Below are 27,837 nucleotides of genomic sequence, written 5' to 3'. Positions count from 1 at the left end.
CTGGCGTAAGGGTTTTATAGGGAGGTTACTGTTGTGTTTAAAAAGAGTTAGTTAGAATGACCTCCCCTGAAGGGTTCAAATGACGGTAACTGTTGCTTTTTTTTTTTTGAAAAAAGAGTTGATTAGAGTGACCTCCCCTTGATAACATTGAAAATGGCATAAACGCCTTTGTTGACGTTCTCAATATATTAGAGATTTTCGACCATGCGACCACATACATGCATCGAGGACATGTTTGAAGGAAAGTGACCGTGCGACCACATACACGCATCACAGGATTCCCCTTCTCTTACGAGAAAGGGACAAAAAGATATCCGCCCTTCTATTAAAGGGCAGACTTTAAAAATCGCCTTTGCCTTATGTTATTGATAAGGAGGCTAATTTTCTCAAATATGTTTTGTATTGGTTTATATACAACATTAATAACGCAAACCAAGCGGGTTATCAGTTTACGTCTTTTTAAGTCCGCTATGAAATTTTAAAAAAATCTTATATAACTTCTTGGAAAATTTTTAGTTTTAAGTTTTTTCTACTTCTCATTTTATGTATATAACAGAATTATTTCAATTTTGCAAAACATGAACGTTTTAAAAACGTTTTATATGCGTTAAATATTGGAGATAAATTTCACACGTTATTTTCACATATTAACCTGGGGGCATTTTGGCCGAAGTACCAAGGTCATAACTTAAGCCTATGTTTAACAATGCGAAAAAATAGGTAAAGCAGACTTATGACACACAAAATAAAACGTGCCTTGATAGCGGAGTAGGCAGAGCTTCCGTGTCAGTTTAGATGCTCTTATCATAGTTAGGTACCATTACATTTAAGTATTTTATGTATATTTTTCTTATTTGAGCAGGTTTTTTTTCAAATAGTTACTAATGCATGAGATAGAATATTTTTGTACACATGTTGATATGCAGCAGAGACATAGATATCTATGTCTCTGTATGCAGTTGACTTAAGTTTGGGGAAAACGTCAGACATCGGGAAAAAGCATTATCAGAAATGTAAGAAATATAATGAAATGAAGTGTGTTCTATATTGATCAATATATTCAAATTATTAATATTTCGAAATCGTAGTGTGTTTAAAATTGCTTGATTTTTAAAATGTTAAATAGAATTTTTTTTTAAAAAATCACTTGAAATGTAGTTAGTTTCTAAAATGTGGAACAAAAATGAAATAAAGAGAAAACATAAAATAGAAATAGAAATTTATAAGAACCAAATATATGTATATTCAAATGATCATACAAAAGACAGACAAAATGAAAAAAGGGAGAAAAACAACAACAACAGCATCATAGTAACATGGCAGAGCGATGGGTTCAAATATATAAGTGCAAATCATTAAAAGTTACTGTGACGTTGATTTACCAAAGGAGCTTCTATACGAGGGTACACATTTTTTTAGAGTTTAACTATATATAGTTGTTGACACTTTCAATCTCGAATAATATGCAGACTTATACTTTATTGGACTTTCCCAAGTACCGTTAAGACCAAATTATCACCACAGGACAATATGGACAATACCTATTTAATTTCTGTATTCGACTTATTTTATTTGAAAAAGAAAAGGTATCTTGATGGGCTGCAAGAAAAAAATAGATTAAACTTGAGCAACACGCAAATATGACACTGGTAAGACTACATACATGTATTTGCAAGTCTTATCATACCTGCTAAATTTGATCGTTACAAAAGTATAAAGTAGGCCTAAAAGTTGCGATCATGCAGTCACGCAGACCTTCATCCGTGTGACGTCATTTAACGAATTCCCTTCCAAAAGAGATACCTTATTTTCAGCTACATCTACCCTTCTTACCGTAATCTGACGCAAAACACCTTAAACACATTTTATTCAACAATGCTTACAATTTACATACTAAGTAATGAAACAACATTACCATAAGTTTAAAATTTCTACTGGAAGCTATCATCTTACAATATCAGCGTCTATCAGTTTTGGATATTTACTAATTTATTAATCAAGTATAAGATAATTGCACATTTTAAATGTGACCTCAATGGGAAACTTATTTATCGCTGATTTGCTGATCTGCAAGACCCCTACCAGCTTGAGTGGCAGGCGGCGTAATGTCAATTTAGGCATAAAGGCATAGATCGTTGAACTAGATCTATAGTCCTGCATCACTGTATTAAATCTTATCACCAGGATATAAACAGCTATTTTCTGAAGAAAAAACGAATTTAAAAAAGAAAGGAAAAAAGAAAAAGAAAGTTTCTAGTCTACGTATGCGCAGGACACAAGGAATGAAGAACAATATCAAAGTAATGTTTTAAATTGACATTAACCTGCTCAAGTTGTTAAATGGATATACCCAGCTTAACATTTGGAAAAAACCATTAAGAGTTTTACGGGGGTTTTAATATTAAAGTACAAAGCTGGAGCTACCAGCCTGGTCAGACTGCATGGACTTGTTCTATACTGGTGGCAAATGCTATTCACTTCGGGTTGTTATGAATGTTATCTTTTCCGGTTGTTATGAATGTCATATAATTTTTGTTGTTGTTTCTTTTTTTCAGTAACCGGCTTTCCACTGTGGACAGCTATCATAACAGTTGGAATCGTCTGTACATTTTACACAGCACTGGTAATATAATAATTTACCATCATTCGGTTCCATAATTATCGCTTCCATTTTTAATGATTAAGATATAATTATTAAAAAATATCAATAATAGGAATCCAATAGCAATGTAAATTAATGTATTATAAATGTCAAATTAGAATATATTAAACTTCAAGAATTTACATACACATGTATGAGAAAGCGAAGACGGAAATCTCAATCATTTTTTTTCTGACATCAGTGTATAGAACTACTTTAATTACTGCAGAATTATTACTCTGCATGAATAAGAAGGACCTAATCACACAGTAACTGATTTACATAACCCAGAGTTTCAAGACCTTTTTTTGATTCTCGCCAGCTTTCAAAATGGGTACATATCAATATGAAATTTAAAAAAAAAACCGTTTAGTTGTTCTCTTCTTGCAAAACAAAAAGATTTGGTTAGAAATATCGGTTACAAAATCAAAGTCTAGTATTTTTGCAGGGTGGTCTAAAAGCTGTATTATGGACGGATACGTTCCAGGTAGGTGTCATGTTTGCCGGATTGTTCGCTATTGTTATTAAGGGAATGTCAGATGTAGGTGGACTCAAAGAAGCATGGCACAATTTTGATGCAAGTGGTCGCGTGGACTGGGACGAGTAAGTGATATCTTATTCATGTATCTAACTGACCTGGTTAGTAGACTTATAATAAAACATAAATTATCATGATTGTTTACTAGAAAGTTCGGTTTATATAGAAACATAAATATTTATATCATAAGCCTATACAAACACTAAGTGGTTAACGCGTCGGACTAGTAATCTCATGATCGCTAGCCGCATGGGTTCAAACCTCGTCATGCATGGGCAAGGCGTTTTTTCTTAGAGCAAGACACTTTACATTCATTGCTCAGTACTGGTTGGTTCCAGGAACGGATTCGAAAGTGTGTCTCTAAGCTTATAGCTTCCTACACAATCGAACTAAAATAACTTCTGTTTAAACCAAACACTAGGTGGTGAAATTACATTTTCACTTCCAAACTGAAACAGAAGCAGTAAAATGTTCAATTTTAAAAAAGGAATGATAAAAGACAAGATTAAACATATTTGTATTGTGTTGATATGACTCGAGTCGTCACATAAAGCCCGTGTATACTTTTCATTTACACTAAAGTGTATGGTTTATGTGGCTTACAGGATATACAGATAGTTTTCATTCGAGCATTTATCATTGGTATTTTGTTAAACATGACGTAAAGCACCATTACACCACGTGACTTAAGTTTGGTCCTTATCCTAAGGAACGTTTAAAATTCTGTTTCCAATACGGCGGCAGATCGAACTCGTAACCCAAATAATTTTAGAGAATCAGCACTAACATTCTACCATATGATCTTTTTATTTTATATAAATGTTAAATACTCAAGATATTACTAAACCTTAGATTTAAACATGCAACTTATTTTGGTGATTTCAGTTTTAGTGTCGATCCAAAGATCCGGCACTCGGCCTGGTCCTTGGTGATTGGCGGGATGTTCACATGGGTGGCTATCTACGGCACCAACCAGGCTCAGGTACAGAGGGCGTGCTCATGTTCTACATTAAAGGAGGCGCAGATGTAAGTTACACTACTGAACTATTTTACCCCCAGTTTTATGTCCTTTTACTCCTTTTTGGTCTAGCACAGTTTTTAGACATGTCACATATATTATAAAACAGGCATGATATCTATTTGGCTTTATAATATTTTGGCTATTTTATGTACATGTACATTTTCTTATATATTGTACATATACAGCTTGTTGATACAGTGATAAGCATACTCTTGCAAGTAATTGCTTGCAGTGATAAAGCTATGGTATGTCCATAGAGATGACTACGAAAATAAATACAAACAGTTTTTATATTAAAGCTGCATGGGACGAGCCAAATTATTTCAAGAGAATTAAACTTGGGGAATATGTACTAAAATTTTAAGAAAAGTAAAAATATTAAAGATTCAAGTGATAATTTATATCTTGTGTGCAATTAATGACTAATTTTTGCAGTATTTATCACCATATTTCTACTGCGTTAGTAACGCAGTAGGGGCTATTTTTGCATATTTTGACCTCTTTTTGGTAATTTACGTGGATTATAAGTGCCGATTGCAATGTGTCAATTACATTCTTTGTTCACTTAACAATATTTTACTTTTTATTACATTTTCAAAATTTTCATGAAAATTAGGACATATCTGAAGGCGTGCTGCTTTTAAGGTAAAATCAAATATATGTATATACTTATAATTAGAACATATAAGAACGGCAGTACTTCACATACGCATAGCATCATACGGGCTATTTCTTTTACAAGAAATAATGCACAATGCCACCAAGTACAGTATTCGCTATGTTAAAGATGTTTTCCCAAATCTGGGAGAGCAGTATAAAAAGGGGCATTCAGCAACTAGCTATATAGATATGTCGTTATTTTAATATTCAGTAAACTTTTTTTTACTCATATCCGTAAATGGTTCGTTGCAGTTCTTTTTACTCATATCTCTTTATTAGAGTTAGTTTATATCACATTAAAGCAAGTTTAAATCACGTTTTAAATTTTCTCAAGGTTGATGGGTCCATTTTAGCTGAAGGGGCTTATTTTTTTCTCCCATTTTATAACAATTCAGACTCCGAATTATACATGTATATATTGTTAAAAAAAAAATTTAATCGAAATGCCTAGTTTAGTCAAGATCTACGGAATTTCTACGGAAGCACAGATGTGACATTAGGATTTTTTTTATAATCTCGTGACACCGATCTAACTTTTTTTAAATAAACGGCAGTTATATTGATGTTGCTGTAGATATGAAGAAAAAAAAATTGAATACATGTGTATATATAACCGACATTATAAAGTTTCTAAAGCGTGTTATATACAAATGTACATGTATATAACCATGACAAAATCATTAAAATTTGTTTATCGTACATGTTCAAAAATCATTTTCACATGCGTTAAAGTAAAAGAGAATTTGATTTTCCCAAGGGAAATATCAATGTACAGATGTATTGCATATTTTTTATCGTGAGATTTGCCATGGAAATTCAGAAGTAGAGGGAACGCGGAGCTTTAAGTTTAGTTTCCGATGAAAAAAAAAACTCCTTTAAAATACTTTTTGTAGCAAATGTGATTAAATGATGCATTATCGTACTGACTTGTGTAAATGCTATAAATAAAAATAAATGCTAAGAACATAAAAAAGAACAGGTAAATCATTGATAAATAAGTACAGTAAAACCTGTGAACAAAGGTCATCAAAGGGAGAGGCTGGACCTTTTAGACAACTGAGTGGTCTTTATTTTGGGGTTACTCTGTTAAATTGTATCAATTAAGCGTAAGCGACCTTTATTTACAGGGTGGCCTTTATTCAGAGGTGACCTTGAACACAGGTTTCACTGTAAATAGACTACATGCCACGTTCTTTTTTTAAAAAAGTTAAAAACCTTTAAATGTGAAATTAATGCTGTATAAAATTACGTAATTAAATAAACATATCTTGCGGTTTTAACACACATAAATAAGGTTTAAATATTTGTCCTTGACCCTCTCTTAAGTACTTAAACACTTGAATATCATTTGTACATCAATCAAACTTTTACCAAGAAGTAGCTACGCACTTAATGAAAAATAAATCATATGATATGATAGATTTACAAGGACCTCACATAGACGCTTCCCGTTGAAGACATTGTTGTTGTTCTTGTTGTTATTGTTGTTGTTGTTGTTTTGTTTTGTTTTTTCGTAAAAAATCATCAAGCCAGGCTATAGAAAGTATTCCGCTCATTCTACATGCCTCACTTTTATCGAGATTCTGTTCAGAAAATAAACGTTAAAGATATAGGGAACCACTGTTGATTAAATTCAGTAAAAATCTAAAAACCCTTATAGATCGGCTAAGTATTTAAAATGATAAAAATATTCTTAAAGTGGGGTGGTACGGGTGGTACGGGGGTCACAAGTGTATTCATCTTATTAGGTATGTTCAGTGATGAATTTCTTATATGTAGTGTTTGTGTGTGAAATGTCCTGGGGATTTCATAGAAGCCCTTTTCTCATAGCTAGTATGTTTATTCCGTAATTCAAGTTTATATCTGTCTGTCTGTGTTTACGCCAATCGTTGTTTACTTCCTTGTCGGATAAAGATATGTTTTAGATTGAAAGTAATTCATACCGCAACGTATATTAACTTTGATCTATCATACGCCCCGTTTGTTTGTGTGCCAAGGTTTCATTCATATGTTCCTACCTTGCCACTCTTTGTTTTCCTTGTACTTTTATACAGTAAAATAATGTGTGTAAGAACAAAGCACCTTCCTCACTCACAAAAAAGCTTAAACAGTAAATTATATAGGTTCATTTCAACTTACAGCGTTTATCATTTTCTTTGTTTAATAAAAAAAACCAAAAAAACTAAAGGTCTATAGCTTGAGGTCTTCAGCGTAGCCGTTTTTATACTGTGACTAGACGCAACTGCTGACATGAGAAAAATTGTTTAAAAATGCGGAATGTACAGTTTAGGAAGCCAGAACTAAGTCGCATATAAAGTCCGTAAATTAATTAGTTAAGTTAGTTACATTTGAACCTTTAAACAAGATTGTTCAGTTCCAGAGTGTGCAGCTTAGTACTACCCAGTACAAAACCCGCCAACTCTGTGTTACAGACCATACTGTCATAAAGTACTAACATGCATGCATACTAGGTGTCAATCGTCATACTATAACGAAAGTAACTTAAATGTGAACATCCAATAAATACAAATAATTCAAATTTATATCCTAATGTTTTTGCACTGACTAATTTTTTAAAGTGCATTTTAATGGTGCGCTTAAATTTTCTAATCATTGGGTTCGAATGTGCAAAATTGTCAAATCTATATATAAGCCGCGTCTTGACAAAACCAACATAGTGGGTTTGCGACTAGCATGGATCCAGACCAGCCTGCGCATTCGCGCAGTCTGATCAGGATCCATGCTGTTCGCTTACAAACCCTATAACAAGTAGAAGAACAGCATGGATCCTGATCAGACTGCGCGGATGCGCAGGCTTGTCTGGATCCATGCTTGTCGCAAACGCATTATGTTGGTTTTGTCGTGACAAGGCTCATATATGTCGTAAGTTTTAAGTTGTAATTACCCACTTGATATGCTTGAATAAATAAACATTATTATTATTAAATGCCATTAAAATTCATGTATTCTTTGATGTTCAATTATATGTACTTTTAAAATAATAATGTGTCTACAATTTTAGAGGGTAAAAATGACCTACATCAATAAAATTAATCTTTCCATAGTGAAATTTGCGACAGGATTTGGTAAAAAAAAATCAGGTAAAAGTTCATCCCTTCAGAAATGCCAGACTTCTTATACACAAAAGAGTATGACTCTATTACTTACACATAAAAAAGACAATAAGAAAAGGCCATAATATTTCCCGAAAATAATCAAATCCCCACACGATTTTTCGCAAGGGTACTTCATGACAATTGTTCACTGAAAATTTTATGGAAATCCCATAGAAAACGTAACAAGAGAAAAGAACGTTTTTCACTCACTTAAAGGCCCATTACTCCTCGGAAATGCTATCATTTATTTCTAAATAACGTTTAATTGTTGGTATCTTGTTACTGTTTTCAGAAATACTTATTCACGAACTATCTTTTAGTTCTTTTGTTCTGTTGGTAAGTGGTATACTTATAGAGAACTTGTTATATTGAAGTCAAATCAAAAAATTATTTGGATTTCTGAGGCATTATGAGCCTTTGAAATTCTCCAAAATCTACTTCATGAAACTCAATGAACATCTTATTAAATAATCATATTTAGTTAAAATAAGTGCAACGTTAAATAATAAATCTATTCATGGTTTTAAGCGGGTTTAATTACCCAACAATTTATTTGATAGTACTGTCGCTACAGCTTGTCACCGGTTTCATACAATTAACTTAAAACATATATGTCAGACTAATGAATATCATCCTCAAACTTTTAGGTTACAATCATGTACAATTTACACGTGAAACTATTCAATTCAAAGCAATTTATTGACACAGTTCAATGATAACGGTTTTTTGTTATATTTCATTGATACTGTTCCACGTATTATAATCCTGTATGAAATAATATTTGTACTGGCTATTTAGATAATTATGTTTCAAAAAAATCTATTCCATTCTTGCGGAATCCTACACTTCCGGTTTTCCGTGTAAGCATATAGCTGTTCCGTCAGTATGACTTACACGTAACATCCTTAAGTACCTTCTATACGTTGAAATTAAGGAATTATGTGACGAAAAAATCGCCTCGAGACGAATAAGAAAGAAAAACAACCTTATCCGAAATAATCTTAATTATGAATTATCATCTTAATACTTTTCGACATTTTTACAGAGCCATGTGGATCAACTTTCCTGGGTTGTGTTTAATCTTGTACCTTGGTTGTTTTATCGGAGTTGCCCTGTACAGTTTATACAGAACATGTGACCCCCTTAAATATGATCTCATCACAGCGACAGATCAGGTATTTTGTACTAACTTTTTTTTATTTAAATATATAATTTATCAAAAACATCTTATAACCTAGGCATATTTGCATTTCTTAGTTACCGACATGTGCAATAGCGAATAGGTGAATGATCGAAAACGCAAAAACAGAAACAAGACAATGTCGCCGTTCATCTTTTACCAAATTAGGAAAAACCACGATATATTGATGTCTCAAATGTGTTATAGATATGTAGTGTATGTGTTTGCCGAAAATCTGGCATTCGAGAATCGTTACATAACACAAATAAGACGCCATTGATTCCGGATCGGTTGTGAGGAAAACTTGATCGGGCATTGGTTTATCACTTAAAATGCCAACTAAATCATCACATACTCATATAACTATTTCTTGTTTGTTTTGCATGAAAAAAGTAAAGTGTTTGACAAATTTTATGAACAAAATAGTGTACAGTCTTAAAATTGTATATTTCAGTTGCTGCCTTTATTTGTAATGGATGTTTTAGGAGATATTCACGGAGTCCCAGGATTGTTTGTAGCTTCTTTATTCAGCGGTGCTTTAAGGTATGGACATATAGAATAAGATTTACATGTCTTATACAGGGGAGCGGTGCCCTAGTGGTTAAGGTGTTTGTCTCTCAACCCATGGATCATGGGTTTGAGCCCTAATCGGGTCACGGCCATGTTTCTTTATATGACACCAGTACTGGTTGCTTCCAGGAAGCGGACTCTTAAGTTATTAATATAAGTTGCAAGAATTTGCTTCGCAATCGAGCTCAAATGAATATGTTTAAACCAAATTTGCCCGCCCTGTTATTCATTTCAGTGTTGTTTTATATATCTGATCATTCGGGATCATTGATACCAGTGCATGCTGTGTTGAAATTAAATATCGCTCAAGCCGGTGTTAGAGGGCGTGAAACATGGGGCACTATACATGATATCTTATGAGAAGACTCAATTAAACCGAGTCTGTAATTTTCATACAATTGTGTTGTTTTCATTGTTTTTGGAGGATCTCCCCGTTTTTCAGATTAGATTTTTCCCTCTTCTTTTTTGCTCTATAAATCTTGTTTCGCAGATCTTTTTCTTCATAAAACGTGCTCAAATTGATGTTATCGTGATAATTGACCCAGTCAGTTCCTCCGAACACGAACACATTTATACATAAATATAAATGTTGTTGTTGTCATTTTTCAGCACCCTGTCATCGGGTCTCAACTCTATTGCCGCATGTATATTACAAGACGTTATCAGGGCTTATTTTGTTAAAGACATGACAGAGTCTCGGGCAACATGGATATCGAGAATCATTGGTAAATATCATTGACACACATGGTAAATACTGCATGTTTGTTACGCCAAGTTTCATTGGACGATCGTAGTGTTTATATGGCTAATATACACGACTTTTGCAAAGTTATCACTAATTGGGCCATAGAACCTGTTCAAAATCTTCATAACTACAGTCTGAGTAAAGTCAATATATACTAATATTCATAATACGTGTATATTATTAGTTATAAAGATCGTTGACATGTTATATGGTCGTATATAAACGGCAGGCGAGGGTTATATTACAAACAGCCGTTTACATACGACCATATAACCTGTCAACAATCTTTATAACGAATTTATAATACAGCAAGCATCATTTTTAGAGAAAAAAGTAAGATTTCTTCATGAATCGACAGCAGCCGTGTATATAAAACTATATAAACGTCACGATTATCCAACGAAAGATGACGTTACAAATGTGCAGTATTATAAAGTTTCTAATAAAAATATCGTTTTTGTTAAAAATTGTTACAATATTTTTCTATTGAAATAATATTGAGATGTGTGTCATATTGTCTTTGGATTAAATTAATCAGAAGATCATATTTTTATGGATACAGTCTTTGGCTTATTATTAAAATGTAGAGCGAAACATACAGCCTTGACAATTTAAACTGTTTTTATGCTCTAGAAAACCTCATATTCAAGCATGACACTTTTCAATTAATATGATAGTATCTATTTACATTGATATTTCTGCCACCTTTACCACCTCCAACACAGACCATAGAAAAAACATTTTTTTTGTTTACTTCCAGCTGTTATATTTGGCGTTATATGTCTGGGGCTTACATATGTTGCATCAAAACTTGGCGGTGTCCTACAGGTAAGTATTTACACTGAATCACTTATTTTGGTACAAACAAATTCAAAAACATAATAACATATCGCATTATCCTTGAATGAGGTTATCGCTAAAATAATCTGGGGATGTGATTTATTATACTCTTGATTTAAAATGAAATACATCTTTCTCCTTGAATAAAATGAAAGAAAAAGAAAACACTGACTGATCAAGTAACTGTAACAATAAAGCCAAATGCACTGTTGTACAAATGAGCCGCGGCATGACAAAACCAACATAGTGCGTTTGTGACCAGCATGGATCCAGACCAGCCTGCGCATCCGCGCAGTCTGATCAGGATCCATGCTGTCCGCTTACAAACCCTATTAAAAGTAAAGAAACTGATAACGAACAGCATGGATCATGATCAGACTGCGCCGCGGATGCGCAGGCTGGTCTGGATCCATGCTGGTCGCAAACGCATTATGTTGGTTTTGTCATGACGCGGCTCATGTTATTAATGTACTTATATCTAGACATGTGTAATGTTGCATGCCTCCAGATGAGCCGGAATATTTCAAGAAAATTAAACTTGAGAATTGTAGGATTTTAAGAAAATTTTAAAAAATCAAAATTCAAATATTTATCCACATGTTATGTATTAAAGAATGATCACCGTATTTCTACTGCGTGACTAATGCTGTTAGAGATATTTTAGCATATTTTGACCTCCTTTTGGTAATTTATGTGGTTTGTTTATGCCATTTGCAATGTGTAAATTACTTTCTTTGTTCCTTTCGTAATATATTTACTTTAAAATATATTTTCAAAATTTTCACGAAAATTAACATGAATCTGGAGACATGCTGTTCAAATGCTAAAGAAAAAAGTATCTTTCATAATGGCGGAAGTAAGTTTAGTAAAATCAGTAAGAAAGTAATAACACGTTATAAAATTGATAAATTTATTTACGCTATGACATTTAAGTTTTGCCTTTTATTACCCATTCGCATTTTTACTTCGCTTCCTGTTTAAACCCGCAGTGTCAAGGTCGTTTGAATAAATCCGATTACATATTTCAATCATTCTCATTCACGTTTTGCGATGGCGAATTGCAATCTCAATAAACATGTTATTTAAATATAAGATTACCTCCGTAACATTTGTAATTTACCCGTACTCAACAAGTAAAAAGTTGAGCAGACGAACTGTGCGCGTGAATGTCTTAATATTTGCGCTAAGACCTACTTTCAACATTTGAAATTAGAAGTACACATACACTTAACATCATAGACCTACAATAGGCTACAATAACATGCTTACATATGGAAAGGCCGACGTACCACCATATGAAATGCTTTCAACGGATGATATATTAGTAATAGAAAGAGCACCGAAACACGAGGCTATCTGATTTGTACGAGGGGGCGTAGCCCCCGAGTATAAATCAGATTGCCGAGTGTTTTGGTGTTCTTTCTATTTTGTATCATAGTCAAACATGACAGCACGTTCAATGTTGTCATAATATGAAACCCCGGGAAAAAATAACCAATGAACGAGCATTTGAATATGATAGTTCTGCCCCTTTCCCTTTCTCTGCCGTCACAATATGTAAACCCCGGCAAAAATGAACCAATCCACGGGCATTATCTGGAGTGCGGGTAACTGATACCTGCACTCCAGTTACCGCACTGTGCATGTATATGTATACGATTTAACTCTGACACTTTTTCAACAGAAAGGTCCCCAAACTATGATACAATTAATTGATAAATCATGTTACCCAGTGTGTTATAACCCAATTTCATACTGCACATCGTTTTCATTAGGATATTGCACGTTTGTAACGTTAATTTTCATTGGACAATCAAAAGGGCTGTTGTACAATGAAAAATTAAAGTAACAATCATTGATGTACAATCAATGAAAATTTACGTTACAAACGTGCAAATATCATAAAGAACATGAAGAAACGATTGTTTTGCCCTATAGTGTTAGTAAAGTTAAAAAAATAATTTTACATTTCAGGCGGCGTTATCCCTTTTCGGAATGATAGGTGGTCCGTTGTTAGGGTTATTTACCTTGGGTATGATATTCCCTTGGGCAAATACAGCGGTAAGATATACTTTAATATTCTATTTATAAGTATGCTGTTTTTGTTTGGGGATTCTGCTTTTACCGTTTGTACTGTCATTCTGTTATATGGAAATTGAATGGTACTTCTTCATTGCTCAATCACATACGATTTGTACTTAGTTAGTAGCCAAACCAAAACTTGAATCATTTTATCCCTCTTAAATGAAACATATCTCTGAAAAGTTTGAATTGAATGTTTAGCCATATTGTACCAAACGATTTATCTCATTATGTAATGTCTTATCTGAAACTGTTTTGTCAATTGTTTCCGCCCATGCTTAATAATGCTCAATAACACATTCCGAAAACGTGCAGAAAAAATCGCCTGCTAAAGTATAAGTCTCCATAATATTAATATTTATGATACAGTTGAACATGTATATGTATTTTGATACCTTTTATTTGATAGTTATTAATATGGCATAGCTAAGTGCAAATATATCAAATATTATACTTTTTAAGTTATTTAGTGTTGTATTTTCTTGACCGGAAAGAAGATCCAAAGCGAGACAAAATCTGCCAATTCATAAACCGAAAGGTAGACAAATACATGTACGTATATATCACATTATTATGTTGAATTATCTACATAGATCAAAATTATATCACTTTTCTTTGCCGACTACATTTCAGAATTATTTATATAGACTTATCTTTTTCAGGGGGCATATGCAGGGCTTATTATTGGTCTCATATTTATGTTTTGGATCGGTATTGGAGCGTATGTAACTCAGGTATCCAAGACAATCCCAAAATCACCTGTTTCTGTTATCGGATGTAACTGGAACCTAACAACGACAGCTTCTACGACGATCAACGGTACAGTGTCAGCGATGATGTCAACTGTGACGTCAACAGTTGCGACAACTTCAAACGTCACAGAAGCTGTGACCACTGCTGCTGAACACGAGTAAGCGATTTTAGATATTTGGAAATATTTCAAAGTTCCAAAAGCGAAAGCTATTATGTTTGGAAAGAATATATGTATTAGATTATATATTATATATTTGGAATGTAAAAAGATTTATGAAAGCATTAGATGACATACTGGAAAAAGAGGTTGGTCATAAACACCAAATCTTTTTTATTTATCATTTATTTTATTGTACGCAATAATTAAAGAGAGTCATATTTTTCCAAAAGATGAAAATGTAAATACACATTATGTTTGCTGGCAATAATTATCTTTTAATAACATCTTCATTTCAGTGGCGGTCCTTTCTTTCCACTGTATTCGCTGTCGTATCTATGGTATAGCGCAACTGCCGTTCTTGTTGTGGTAGGAATTGGACTAATTGTTAGTTTTATAACGGGTAAGTATGGTGTCAAATACGCTCAACAAATCTTATTGCTGTGCATTTATATATATGGTGTCTTATGTAGATCAATATTGACAGGAACATGCTGGAATTTTCAAACGCGTTGCAGTTGAGAGAGATGATATTATATTCAATTTATCTAATTTCATTAGAAACACAAATTAACACTCAAACCCAATAAATGTAAATGATGATGCGTGAAAAGTTAATGTTGCAAATTAAAGATGTCAATGATTATTATACCACGTATATCCATCCTGATATGATCTCAGCAGTTGTTAAATAGATTTGACAAACTTTTACATAATTTCGTATGCATTAATCATTCTTCTATCAAATTAAAGTCAAATGACTTTGTGGTACGCCAACCACTATGATGTTCTAATTTTGTTTATGAAAATCATTTTTTATGAATCACCTAAAGACTAATTGCATCGATTTTATTAAAAGTAGATTTCTATGTATCTTTTATAATTTATTTACTTTCCCATTCATAAAAGGTAAAATCTTTTCTTTTCTTTTGTTTTTTGTTAACATTCATGTACATATAGCACTGACAGAATCAGCATTTGGACATGTCATGCTTGTATCACTATTTAATTTACTGGTGATTACGTTTGATCTTCTTTTATAAAGAAACGACCTTTACCTTAAACGATTGACACCCATTGAATCGGGAGCACATGATTTATTTGCTTGACCCGCGGCATAACGCTTGGCATAAAGATATCATACGTTAACGCTTTGCAATTTAAGTTACCCCAATAATCATACTCATGGATGTATATTTCTTTGTCATTTTAAAACCCAAACATAATAAGCTACGAACATTACTATCTAAGTACTGCCTAAGCTAAAATATTTATCAGAACATTCTTGCAATAGTATGGTGATGTGTTATGTTTAAAGGCACACTATGCTTCAGAAACAAAAAAGTTTTTATTTCTTTAGAAATGACAGACATGAGTTTTATCATGTTTAAATAATGGTTTTAGAGCATGTTACCTGAAGAAAGAAGTCCTTAACATAAAATTATTTGTCATAAAAATAACAAAATGTAAACAAAGTAGTATTTTGACTTCCATACATAATACCAAATCAGTATAACATTAACATTATGAATTGCTAAAACGCAACATAAGCAAAAGATGGTGCAGATAATTGGCCAGTGGGTTAATTTTTTTCTGGACATAAAAAAGGCTTTTGAGAAATAAAAATAAAAACATTTCTGAGGCAGAATGGGCCTTTAAGATCTGTAATAAAACATATATCTACATTATATTTTCCTCTATTTCAGGTGCTAATAAAGGCTGCGATGCAGATCCTAAATTAATGATACCATTATTCGACATTATGTTCCCATTTTTACCTGAGAAAATCTTGAAACCTTTGAGATTTGGAGTGAGATACGATACAGTAAGTAATTCAATATTTAAGTTTACTTTGAACGGCTGATCGTATTCAAGTTTTTTTTCATTTTTCTAATTATCACTTAAATATTTGTGATTTTACTATAAAGTTTTACCATTATTGTGCGGATCTGAGTGGTAAACGGTATAACCATGGTAAATGGTTTGCGCCTTGTTTGTAGGTGTTCATGTGTTGGGTAGAAAAAGGTATAGATAGGAAATATTAACAGTACTAATATTAACAACAACAAAACTGGCAAAGATAATTATGCCCATTAGGTCAGATATTTGTCTGTTCGTTCCGCCACACGATAGACTGTAAATAGTTTAAATTAGCTAATATATTCTAGAACAGAAGCAGATCGTTTGATGGAAACTGAGGACTTCTAAAGTGTGGTCCGCCGCGAAATTACCCTCACAATTAAGTGTTGTCCTCTGCGGTTTTGCACTCACAATGTCGCTGGTTAGGGACAAGGGCTTTACTGTGTAGCATATACACGAGTGTTGATATAAAGTTTGAAATGACTTTATTTTACCCGGTTCTTTATTAAGTCTGAGATATGTTAGGACAAATGATTTTAACAATAAACTTTTGTGAACTGTGAACTGTAGTCTGGATCATCGGGGTCACTACGCTTGTATCTGGGCATTAACAACGCATTTTATAGAATACAAATAACCGGTATGAAGTTAGCACATACATAATACAAATATCGTAAATGTTCAAGGAAGAAAAATGAGCATGTTTGTAAAAAGTATATAAGTTCTTTGTTATTAAAGTTGTTTTAGTATAAAATCATATTTATTAAACTTGCCAAAAAGCAAGCCTAAGTCTTCATTTAGATACCATTTATTGTTATTTATTTATTGAAGAACATATTCTTATACACTTTATGAATTTAATTGTTATTTTGCGCATGTAAATGTTTGGAAAATAGCAACAAAAATGTTAATTTATATTAGTATGCGAAACCCAGTGGGGTAAGTATGATTAACTTGTCATCAGTCTGTTTGTGGCTGACTTATATACCTCACTCATAACGTTGCTTTATTTGTTAATTCTTCCATAATTGTAATGAAATGTTTCAATGAAGCACAACATTTCCTATTAGGCACCCTTTCTCGTTTCTGTTTATCTTACCGCTCCACATGACAGTTTCATTCAATAATTGATATCTTTGGTCTGCTAGTATCTCTACCTCTACCTATGGGTGCGGTTACAGGTTGGTTGGGTCAAACTCACGGTCACGAATGATAAAAATAGATTTTCCTTAATGCAATGTAATGTTTTAACATTGTGAAAGCGACGCCGGGGGACACCAATGTTCTTGTTGTCTTCTATGTAGAAACTTAGAGTACATTTACCAAAACCGGTTTCATTCGTTTAATTATATTTAGTATGATAATTGCAATATATTCTTTTGCTTATTTACACACAGATTGGCAAATTCTTCTTCGCATTTTCAACTGAATGAATAACCACAACTTTCTTCACTCTATATTTTTTCGTACACATTTTATGCCTTACAATTAAAGAAAGACTGAACAGAAAACTTCAATTTTACTCTCTTAATTTATTAAATTGCTTGATTCTATATTGTGTACTTAAAATCAGCGAAAAATACAAGGCACTTTACAGGACATGCTTTTTAGCTCACCTGTCACAAAGTGACAGGGTGAGCTTTTGTGATCACTTTTCGTCCGGCGTCCGTCCGTCCGTCCGTCCGTCATCCGTAAACTTTTACTTTAAATGACATCTCCTCATAAACCACTAAGCCAATTTCAGCCAAACTTCAAAGGAATTTTCCTTTGGTGGTCACCTTTGAAAATTGTTCAAAGAATTTAATTCCATGCAGAACTCTTTAACCCAAAGAGCTAGAGCTTAGATATTTGGCATGAAACATCTTCTAATGGATGTCTACCAAGTTTGTTCAAATAAGAGCCCTGGGGTCAAAATTGGCCCCGCCCCGGGGGTCATTCATTTTCCTTTTATGTGTATAACAAAAACTTAAAAAATCTTCTTTGAAAAAACTCAAATAGCTAGAGTTTAGATATTAAGCACGAAGCATCTTCTAGTGAGTGTCTACAAAGTTTGTTCAAATAAAAGCCCTGGGGTCAAAATTGGCCCCGCCCCGGGGGACATTGATTTTCCTTATATGTGTATAGCAAAAACTTAAAAATCTTCTTTGAAAAAACCCGAATAGCTAGAGTTTAGATATTAAGCATGAAACATTTTCTAGTAAGTGTCTACAAAGATTGTTCAAATAAAAGCCCTTGGGTCAAAACTGGCCCTGCCCCAGGTGTGTCATTGTTTTTAACTATATGTGTAAAGAAAAAACTTGACCAGCTAGACCTTAGATGTTTAGCATGAAACCTCTTCTAATGGGTGTCTACCAAGTTTGTTCAAATAAAAGCCCTGGGGTTTAAACTGGCCCCGCTCCGGGGTCCTATATACAGGTGAGCGACTTCAGGGCCATCATGGCCCTCTTGTTTGACTAAAACGGTTGTTTGTGTTAAAGCTCTTCTTATATTGAGTTCAATTTTCTAAATTGATTCATTGGATTATTTTATATTTGTTAAATTAATTTCACTGTCTTGCCATGTCTATGGGTTTTCTTTAAAGATGTCTTCATCACTTTGAGGATTAATCCAAATGTAATTGATAAAAGAAAACTAAATTAATTAGCACAATAATGTACGGAAAGTAATTGAGAAATTTAAACCGTCAGTTATTCTGTTATTTTTTGTTGATGAAAACAATTTTATACTTTATTCAGATATTGAAACTGGTTATATCTTTTGTATATTTTGTTTTTGTCTAAAAGATAATGGATCTGTGGGTATAGAGAGATAGTATCTAATTACAGATATATTTGTTATAATTACCCCTCACTATTTTTGTAATGTAAGTTTCCCATGAGTCAATGGTAGTTCCTCTTACGTACCATGTGTTTAAAAAATTTGTACTGTTACATAGGTAACAGTACCTTTTCACAGTAAAAATCTGAAAAATAAAAACCTATAGAAACAGTGTCCCATTAAGTACATGTATTTGTTAAAGCTGCTATTTTATCACCATATTTCAACTGCGTTACTAACGCAGTAAGGGCTGTTTTTGCATATGTTGACCACATTTTGGTTATTTTCTTGGATTGTAAGTGCCGATTGCAATATGCAATTACTATTTTTGTTCACTGCACAATATTTTACTTTCAAATACATTTATAATTTTTTATGAAAATAAACATGAATCTGGAGGCGTCCTGCTTTAAGGGTAATAAAGTTAATAACACATAGGTTTGTGAATAACAGTATATAAATAACACATGGGTTTGTGGGTAACAGTAAAAATATCATCCCGAGGAAATACTGTTACCCGAGGTGTAGCCGAGGGTAACAGTATTTTTATATTATTACCCCGAACAAATACTGTGATCATATAAAATTGTCAACTAATAATCTAACTGTAACAAACATAAACCAAGAGTAACAATAACCAAACTGTCCTTACCTTTTAAGTTTTAAGTGTACTTGAGATTTTTTTTTATTCTTTTTGTAAAAGCAAGTGATGATATCTACCAGTCATAAACATACAATAAGCTGTGTTTTATTTAGAAAACAAAATACAAACCCATTATACGGTTATGATCAGTGGAATCTGATCCTTCTGTATCCAGAATATTCGTCGTAAGTTTTTTTCACCTATGTGTTTTCAAAATAACGATGATATCCTATGTATGTCCAGCATATTTGTAATGTTTCACTAATTAAAATTGTTAAATGATCCTTTACTCGTCTGAATGTTCCAGTTAGACACATTCACGTTGCAATTACTTCCGGTGAAAACGGATGTTTACTTTTGGACTATTCAACAAAAAGACATTTTATACGCGAAAAGCACTCCAGGGTGCAAGCAACTAAATTTAATGGGTGGTCATATTAACGCTAGTGATGCCATATTGTGGTTAACTTCGAAAATAATAATGAATCGAGAGAAAATTGACGGCCATTTTATTTTATTTTATTTAGAAAATAGACCACGTGACCAGATTTTATACTGTTAAAAAGTACTGTTACCCCTGTAACAGTATAAATTTCTTAGTCACGTGGTACACTTGCATTAACAGTAAGAATAACTCCCAGAGGCCTATGGGAAATAACATTACGAAAAAAGTGAGGGGTAATAACAAACAATGTTTGTAACAGCAAAATTATCATCCCCAGTAAAAATACTAACAGTATTTTCCTCGGGATGATATTTTTACTGTTACCCACAAACCTATGTTTTAATTATAAACTGTTGTTGTAATTAGTTCTTCAATAAGGTTAACGTCAACTATTATCATCATTATATTCATTATCATCATTATTATTATTTTGATCATAACCATCATCATCAGAACTATTATCATCATAATTATCTTTAACCTGGTGGACAGTGAAGTTTGTAAAGGTGTATCTTCTATACATGTATTATATACTATACTTATTCCTTTCTGTGATTGGTTAAAGGTGTTCAATAGTTCAACTTATCCGCTCCCGTGATAAATTGTAAACTAATATTTCTTGGGAAAAAATGTGTAGTAAAGTGTTTGATATACTCATACTTACTTGTGATGAGGAAAACAAGATATATGTCTTAATAGATGAGGAAATCAATATATATGTTTTAATTGATGAGGAAAACAAGATATATGTCTTAATTGATGGGGAAAACAAGATGTATGTCTTAATTGCTGAGGGAAACAAGATGTATGCCTTAATTGATGAGAAAAACAAGATATATGTCTTAATTGATGAGGAAAACAAGATGTTTGCCTTACATACCTTAATCTAAAAAAATCCTCATTAGATTATCTTGACATGTACGTTGTTTACAGCTACTGCACGTTAATTGACGACTTTGAAATATCTAAAGGATACTAATAAACCGTGCTATTGTCTGTTTACAACCGGACCTTTTCTATTGTTATAATTTTATTTCAAGAAAAAAAACGCAAGGAAAAACAAACTGGTTGTATTAACCGTACGTCTTCTTGCACATCTGTCGTTAGTATAAAGAAGAAGTTTATGACATTTTATTTGTTTTAGTTACTACTGCATCAAATTATGAATATTTTTGTTGCAGATGGTAGTTGATGAAAGGGATATACGTCATACAGCAGACGAGCTTGAAGAAGGGGATGTGAACAAGTACTTCGACATCGAGCTAGACACAAGAGCAGACGACAACAAGAAGAAAGCAAGTAATGGTAACCTTGGTAATGGAGATGTACAAGTGAATGGTGACATTGTTAAAGCAGACGAGACTATTGAAAATGAAATAGATCACCCATATTCCAAACAAAACAGTGCTTATGTCGCGGACACTGCAACTGGTGATAATGAATCAACTCGACTATAATAGGCTTTTTGATCGCGAGAAAAATATGTATTTTGATAAGTGATTGTTGTTTTATGTACATTGTACTGAATTATATGCACATTGCACAGTGGATGTTTTCAAGACGAATTGAGGTACTATTTGATGAAATGGACGTTCATTTTCATTTGTAACCATACATCTTTTTACAAAAACTTTGCCGCAAAATGTCCCTTTGTGTGTGTGTGTGGGGGGGGGGGGTAGAAAATTATCACAATACATGTTTATGTTTTTATGTTTATTTAAAAATCACACGTCTTAATGAAACGACCTCTTGGCATGATAGGGAGGGATAGCCTATTAGCTGAACTGTCTGCACCTCATTCCCGGGACTGTATCTTATAGGACTACATAAATAACAATTTCTCCCACCAAAGTTTACCACTACATTAACTGAGTTTAAATTTTCAATCTTGTGCTAAAGGAAATGTTGTATATCAAACTTTTAGTCATTTCATCATTCCAGTGTTGACTTTGTCTCAGTTTTGCCTTTCTCGTCAACATGTAATCCAAGAAAATTATATGAGCCGCGTCATGACAAAACCAACATAGTGCGTTTGCGATCAGCATGGATCCAGACCACCCTGCGCATCTTGCTGTTCGCTATCAGTTTCTCTACTTGTAATAGAGTTGGTAAGCGAACAGCATGGATCCTGATCAGACTGCGCGGATGCGCAGGCTGGTCTGGATCCATGCTGGTCGCTAATGCATTATATTGGTTTTGTCGTGACGCGGCTCATATAAAAACGTGTTCCGTATTATGATTTTTGATATGAATTCCAAACATGTGTCCCAATGAACACATATCACGTGTATATAGTGTTTAACTGATTCATTTCATTTTACATTTTCGTATAATTGTCCTTTTAGTTCTGTACAGTTTGTCTATTCCGTGATAATTTGGCATAATATGGAATTTCGTCCGGATATCCATTTGTAATCCTTAACTTTGCGGTTATGGGATTTCTTGAGATAATTTTAATATATTGTACGTGCTTCGAGACAGGTCTATAAAATTATTTTGTACAGTCCTCTTGAATGCAACATCTTACAGTTGAGCGCATTCGAGTTGCATTTTACTTGTTGTTCGTAGAGCACTATAGATTGAGGGTCTGCAAATATGTATACATCTGGGTATAAAGTAACTTTGAAAAAGTTTATATTTGCACAAAAAACGTTTGTATTTTTATATTTAACTATATAATGTATTTGGAATGCGTATGAAACATTTTTTTCATTTTACGGACTATCACGGTTATAAACATTGAAAGGTTTTATATGGGTCATTCAGATGTTGAAGGCATTATTTTACAATATGGGGGGGGGCGCGGCGCGAGGATAGCACAACTTGTAAATCTTATATGTGTTTTAGTTTTATATTTTTTGATAGTGTTTATTTGTTTTGTACATAAATATAAGAAAATAAAGTGACAATGAAAATAGTGTTGTTTTGGTGTATATACATGTATTGTTATTTTATAGGTATGAAATTTGATATACTTTTTGGAACCTTTCGTTTAGTTTAAACATGTTAATGTTCAGTTCGTATATGGGAATTTTTCACAGTATTCACAGGAAAGTATATAATTATATATTTATATACATGTTTATTATTTTGTACATGTAAAACAATCATTTCAGTATTTGACAAGAGATGTCTAGTTTGACTAATTCAAAATTATAATAATTAAAACACAGTAAAGAAAGACAAAACTATGGAAACTCAATGAATTAAATGTATTTTCTTTTTAGTTTACGAGATAAATAGACTTTCTTCTTCTTCTTCTTTTTCTTCTTCTTAAACAATATCAAGAAAAACTTAAACATTCAATTTGTTTCACACCGAATACCGTGCATGTCAATAAAAGTAAAACATAGGAAATATATCAACAAAAATGTCCTGGTTGTAATGAAAGAAACATAAATCTGAAATAAATCTTTGTAACACAGATGGTTAGAAAATAACATCTTTAAGCCACAAAGATGGTAAGGAAATAACACTTTTAAGCCACAAAGATGATAAGAAAATAACACTTTTTAAGCCACAAAGATTATAGTTTTTTAAGCCACAAAGATTATAAGAAAATAACACCTTGTAAACCTAAGAAAATAACTCTTTTTAAGTCACAAAGATGGTAAGAAAATAACACATTTTAAGCCACAAGTGCCAATTACATTTAAAATATAGACAACCATTTTTTAGACAAATGATATTATGATCGACTGGAACTGGTAGTCTCTTTTATGGAGGTGAACTCAACCAGAAAACAACACGGGGGCTAAACGCTCCTAGACAAGACGCGCTCCAGGCCGTACCAGGAGCACCCCGACTACACGATGAGTCCTATATAGGACACAATTTACACCATCTTAATATCTATACATTTAGATGTAGAACATGCATGCAGTTGTTTAAAATGTAAGTAGAAAAAAAAATATATATATACAAAATGTTATTACAATTCTATATACCTTAGTACAATTTGATTTACAGGGTGTTTACTTATTAATTTATTGTTATGTAGCATATATATGTATATTATAATGTTAATATAAATACTGTCATTTTTAGAAACAATTTCACAGTTATCATGCATATCATTCAGCACAGGGTGTAAAAAATATGTATAAAGTAATCTGGTAGGCACGAAGCTAAGTTTGACTATACAACTATCCATAAACACGTGAATTTTTTTTTGAAGTAGTTCAAAAGTTATCTGAGCACGATTGGAATGAGAACATTTAGTAGAACGTTTGAACTAACACTATAATCAACCACGTGATTTTTTTTTTTTGAAGTAGTTCAAAAAGTTCTTGAGCACTTGGAAAGAGAAGATTTAGTAGAACGTTGACTAAAGCCCCAGTCACATTAGAGCTTACGACCAGTGAAGACCAAAAGTTCACGATCACCAGTGACCTCTGGTCCGCGGACAATCTTTAAAACGTCTTACGACGGTCATCGGTGATCTTTGACAGTCGCAGGTTATCTTATATAGGTCCCACGACCAATTTCAGTCGTAGAGAGGTTTTTTGAGCCTGCACAAAAACCTCCTTGCGATCAAACAGGCGCTAGTGATCTTTTAGGTCTTAAGGCTGTTCGCAGACGAGGGTCGTCCGGAAGTGCGACAATCTTACGACAGTCTTTTACAAATTGCCACTAGTCACTGATAATCTTAAGTAGTCTTTAGTAAATCGTGTGAATGGTCGTACGACAAGTTGTAGGTGATCGCATGTTATGTCACGGGTAGTCGTAAGTAATCCCAGGCAATCTTGAGACCATCGAACGTTTACTTATGACCTGTCGTGCGACAATTTATATGTATATAGTAAAGTTCATAGTGTAATTCCCTTCTTAAAAATGAACAGATAGCAATAGTCATTTGACCAATTTATTTCGTCATTTCATCATTTCACAAGAATATTTACTGTATTTGTAAATAAGAAAAAACAAGCAATTATCATAGTATTGCAAGCAATCCATAAGTCCCCTACCGGTAAGAACCCCAGCAACATTCTGATGGGCCATTGGCCATTCAATTTTACCAGTGAATGAATGACATGAATGAACTTAAATCTTTTGAGTTCTAAGTTTGTCTATATCACAGTAATGTGTCAAGTTTCCCTGCCTAGTAAGGAAAGTATGTTTATACAACCTTGTCATATTATTACAATGTGGGATTTTAAAGTAAATCCTATAAGAAATGAAGAAGTTGGAGTGAAAAATACCAATTTCTCGAAAAAAATCTAAGTTCAAGGGGGACATAATTCTGGAAATAGTCTTGCTAGAGTATTTAACCTTCTCAAAAATGTTAAGTGATAATAAGAAACATATATATGAAGTTTGAAGTAGATACATTAGAAAATAAAGAAGTTATTTAAAAAAGACAACATTTTTTTCCTAAAAATTCTAAGTTCAAGGGAGGTAATACTGATAATTTATGTGCTAGAGTTGTAAACCTTGTCATATATGATGTGGTTGAGGAACAGAAACTTATATCTAAAGTTTAAAGTAAACACCATAAGAAATTAAGATCTTACAGCGAAAAAGCTGAAAAATTTGAATAAGAAATCTTGAAATTCAGGCTATTTGTTGCCATAGCAACCAGATTTTTCAACACAGGAAGAAAAGAAAAAGATGTGCATAATCTCCAGACTGTCATCTACCCATATTTCAAGTTTCAAAAAAATATTTTCAGTACTTTTTGGGTTTTCACTGGATCCAGTTTATGTGTTAAATTTGCCATATTTTCAGACTATTTGTTGCCATAGCAACCAGAATTTTCAACATAGGAAGAAAAGAAAAAGATGTGCATAATCTCCAGACTGCCATCTACCTATATTTGAAGTTTCATAAAAATATTTTCAGTACTTTTTGAGTTATCACTGGATCCAGTTTATGTGTTAAATTTGCCATATTTTCAGACTATTTGTTGCCATAGCAACCAGAATTTTCAACATAGGAAGAAAAAAAGACGTGCATAATCTCTATACTGCCATCTATCCATATATCAAGTTTCATAAAAATATTTTCAGTACTTTTTGCGTTATCGCGGGATCCAGATTTGTGGACGGACGGACTGACGGACTGACAGACAGACAGATGGACGGAGGGTAAACCTAAAGTCCCCTCCGGTTAAACCGGTAGGGGACTAACAAGCAATAATGTTTACCAATCTATTTAAATCTATATATGTATCTACATTTTACGACCGCTTTTGTGCTAATATTTTTAGGCACTGTGCCTTGTGCATTATGCCCGGCTCACTCTTAATAGCAGACACTGTGGAGGTACATTCCTTTTCGGTTTGGGATGAGGGGATTCCACTGGTGGGCAGGGGGTGGAGTTTCCGAACGGTGACTGGACTGCGTTTGCAACGCTAAGGCAATGCTATGCTTTAAGGCTTCAGAGGGACGTTTGAAATATTTTTTAGTTCATGAATGAGGTAAAAAAGACAATGCAGGATGTATATAAAGCATACATCAAAAACACCAATCTATATGTAAATTAAAATATTTTCAAACTTCAGCCGGACAACCAATCAATATCCTGAACCCTAGGTTGTTTAAGCATTAAAGGAAAAACGTTAAATGAAAAGTTATAACCTGCCCGTTTCTTCTTCCAAAGCTACTCTTGAGAAGCAGCCATCGCCCCATGATTTCTGTCTAAAAGTATTTTTTCGGTAAAGGCAGTTTTGGCTTCTTGACTTCATATTTAAAAGCGCTGTGTACGGTGTAATGTCATTTAATCATTTAAATGAAGAGTCAACAGGAAAAAACACAAAATCTGTCAACTTTCAAAATTGTAATAATATCACATTCAGAAATGTTAAATTCTTCCCAAATTTCTTCGTGATGGAATGTGAGCTCTATCATTCATAAGATTGTGTATACAGTAACTTATGAAAGAACATGAATTATGCCATTTACTCGTGCTTTTTTTGCCTACAGTAAGGCCAAATATATTGAGTAAGAAATATTTGGATTTCCCTATGTAATTGTCGGAGAAAAAAATCGTTTACGCATATTAAATCTTCACCTTAAACAGAGAAAACTGCCTGTGGTCTAAGTCAGATAGATCGCTAGTACCAGTTGGATGTGAGATTTATCAACTCGCTTCGCTCGTTGATAAATCTCACATCGTATTCATGATCTATCCTATACATATCTTATACCTTTACGTTGTCAAATCATATGTTATGTAAACTCCTCTGTAAATATCGAAGAACTTGAGACATTTCTTGTTTTTAAATACTTGAATCAACTTAGCCCTTGAGACAATACCAACATACCGTTACAATTGGACTTCAAGGGGCGACACACACTAATGCTATTTATGCTATAAATATGTTGTCTAGCAACTTGCCAAATTTCCCGACTGTGAGTTGGACAGATTACTTTCCTCATGTCCTTGCTCTACATGGCTCCGGCTAATGTCAACAACATGGTTTAAAAGATCAATGACCTGGCCCGAACGATAAGAATCTTAGTTGTACTTCCACTCATGAATACGTAATTTTTCCGTTCAAGCCTTACTAGTTTATAGTGATTTGTACAAACTGCACAACGAACCTTTCCAATCTTTTCCTGGGGTGACAGGTTCTTTAAAGATTCGATTAACGTGTCAAATTTCTCATCTAACATGGATTCAATGAGATCAGAAATTGGCTGCAGATCAAGGGAATCGATCTTGTTGCTCTGTAATTTCTTCTTACTCATATTGGATAATATGATTATGGATAAGATAAATGTTATCTTTTACATTTTGTGGTATTCGACCTGTAGTTTATACAAAAC

The 27,837-nt window shown here is 33.2% G+C and overlaps 1 protein-coding gene across 4 annotated transcripts in view; it reads left to right on the top strand.

Annotated features, from left to right (window-relative positions):
* Positions 1 to 22,067, top strand: part of LOC132736125 (sodium-coupled monocarboxylate transporter 1-like) — a 55,219-nt gene extending 33,152 nt beyond the window's left edge. For 3 of the 4 annotated variants that reach the window (XM_060723205.1, XM_060723204.1, XM_060723203.1), the window contains exons 4-16: positions 2,556 to 2,623; positions 3,090 to 3,244; positions 4,065 to 4,205; positions 9,022 to 9,151; positions 9,611 to 9,699; positions 10,336 to 10,451; positions 11,232 to 11,299; positions 13,286 to 13,372; positions 14,056 to 14,303; positions 14,603 to 14,706; positions 16,010 to 16,128; positions 17,085 to 17,102; positions 21,250 to 22,067. In XM_060723205.1, the coding sequence (XP_060579188.1) occupies positions 2,556 to 2,623; positions 3,090 to 3,244; positions 4,065 to 4,205; positions 9,022 to 9,151; positions 9,611 to 9,699; positions 10,336 to 10,451; positions 11,232 to 11,299; positions 13,286 to 13,372; positions 14,056 to 14,303; positions 14,603 to 14,706; positions 16,010 to 16,128; positions 17,085 to 17,102; positions 21,250 to 21,525 (1,619 nt within the window). In that variant the 3' untranslated portion in view covers positions 21,526 to 22,067. The remainder of the gene's footprint in view (positions 1 to 2,555; positions 2,624 to 3,089; positions 3,245 to 4,064; positions 4,206 to 9,021; positions 9,152 to 9,610; positions 9,700 to 10,335; positions 10,452 to 11,231; positions 11,300 to 13,285; positions 13,373 to 14,055; positions 14,304 to 14,602; positions 14,707 to 16,009; positions 16,129 to 17,084; positions 17,103 to 21,249) is intronic. The other variant, XM_060723206.1, reaches the window with a different exon arrangement.
* The last annotated feature ends 5,770 nt before the right edge of the window (positions 22,068 to 27,837 follow it).

Source organism: Ruditapes philippinarum, unplaced genomic scaffold, assembly GCF_026571515.1.
Source record: "Ruditapes philippinarum isolate M1 unplaced genomic scaffold, ASM2657151v2 ctg4085_1_1_1_1, whole genome shotgun sequence".
NCBI lineage: Eukaryota > Metazoa > Mollusca > Bivalvia > Venerida > Veneridae > Ruditapes > Ruditapes philippinarum.
The sequence above is the reverse complement of the archived record's forward strand: the minus strand, read 5'-3'. Positions and strand labels throughout refer to the sequence as shown.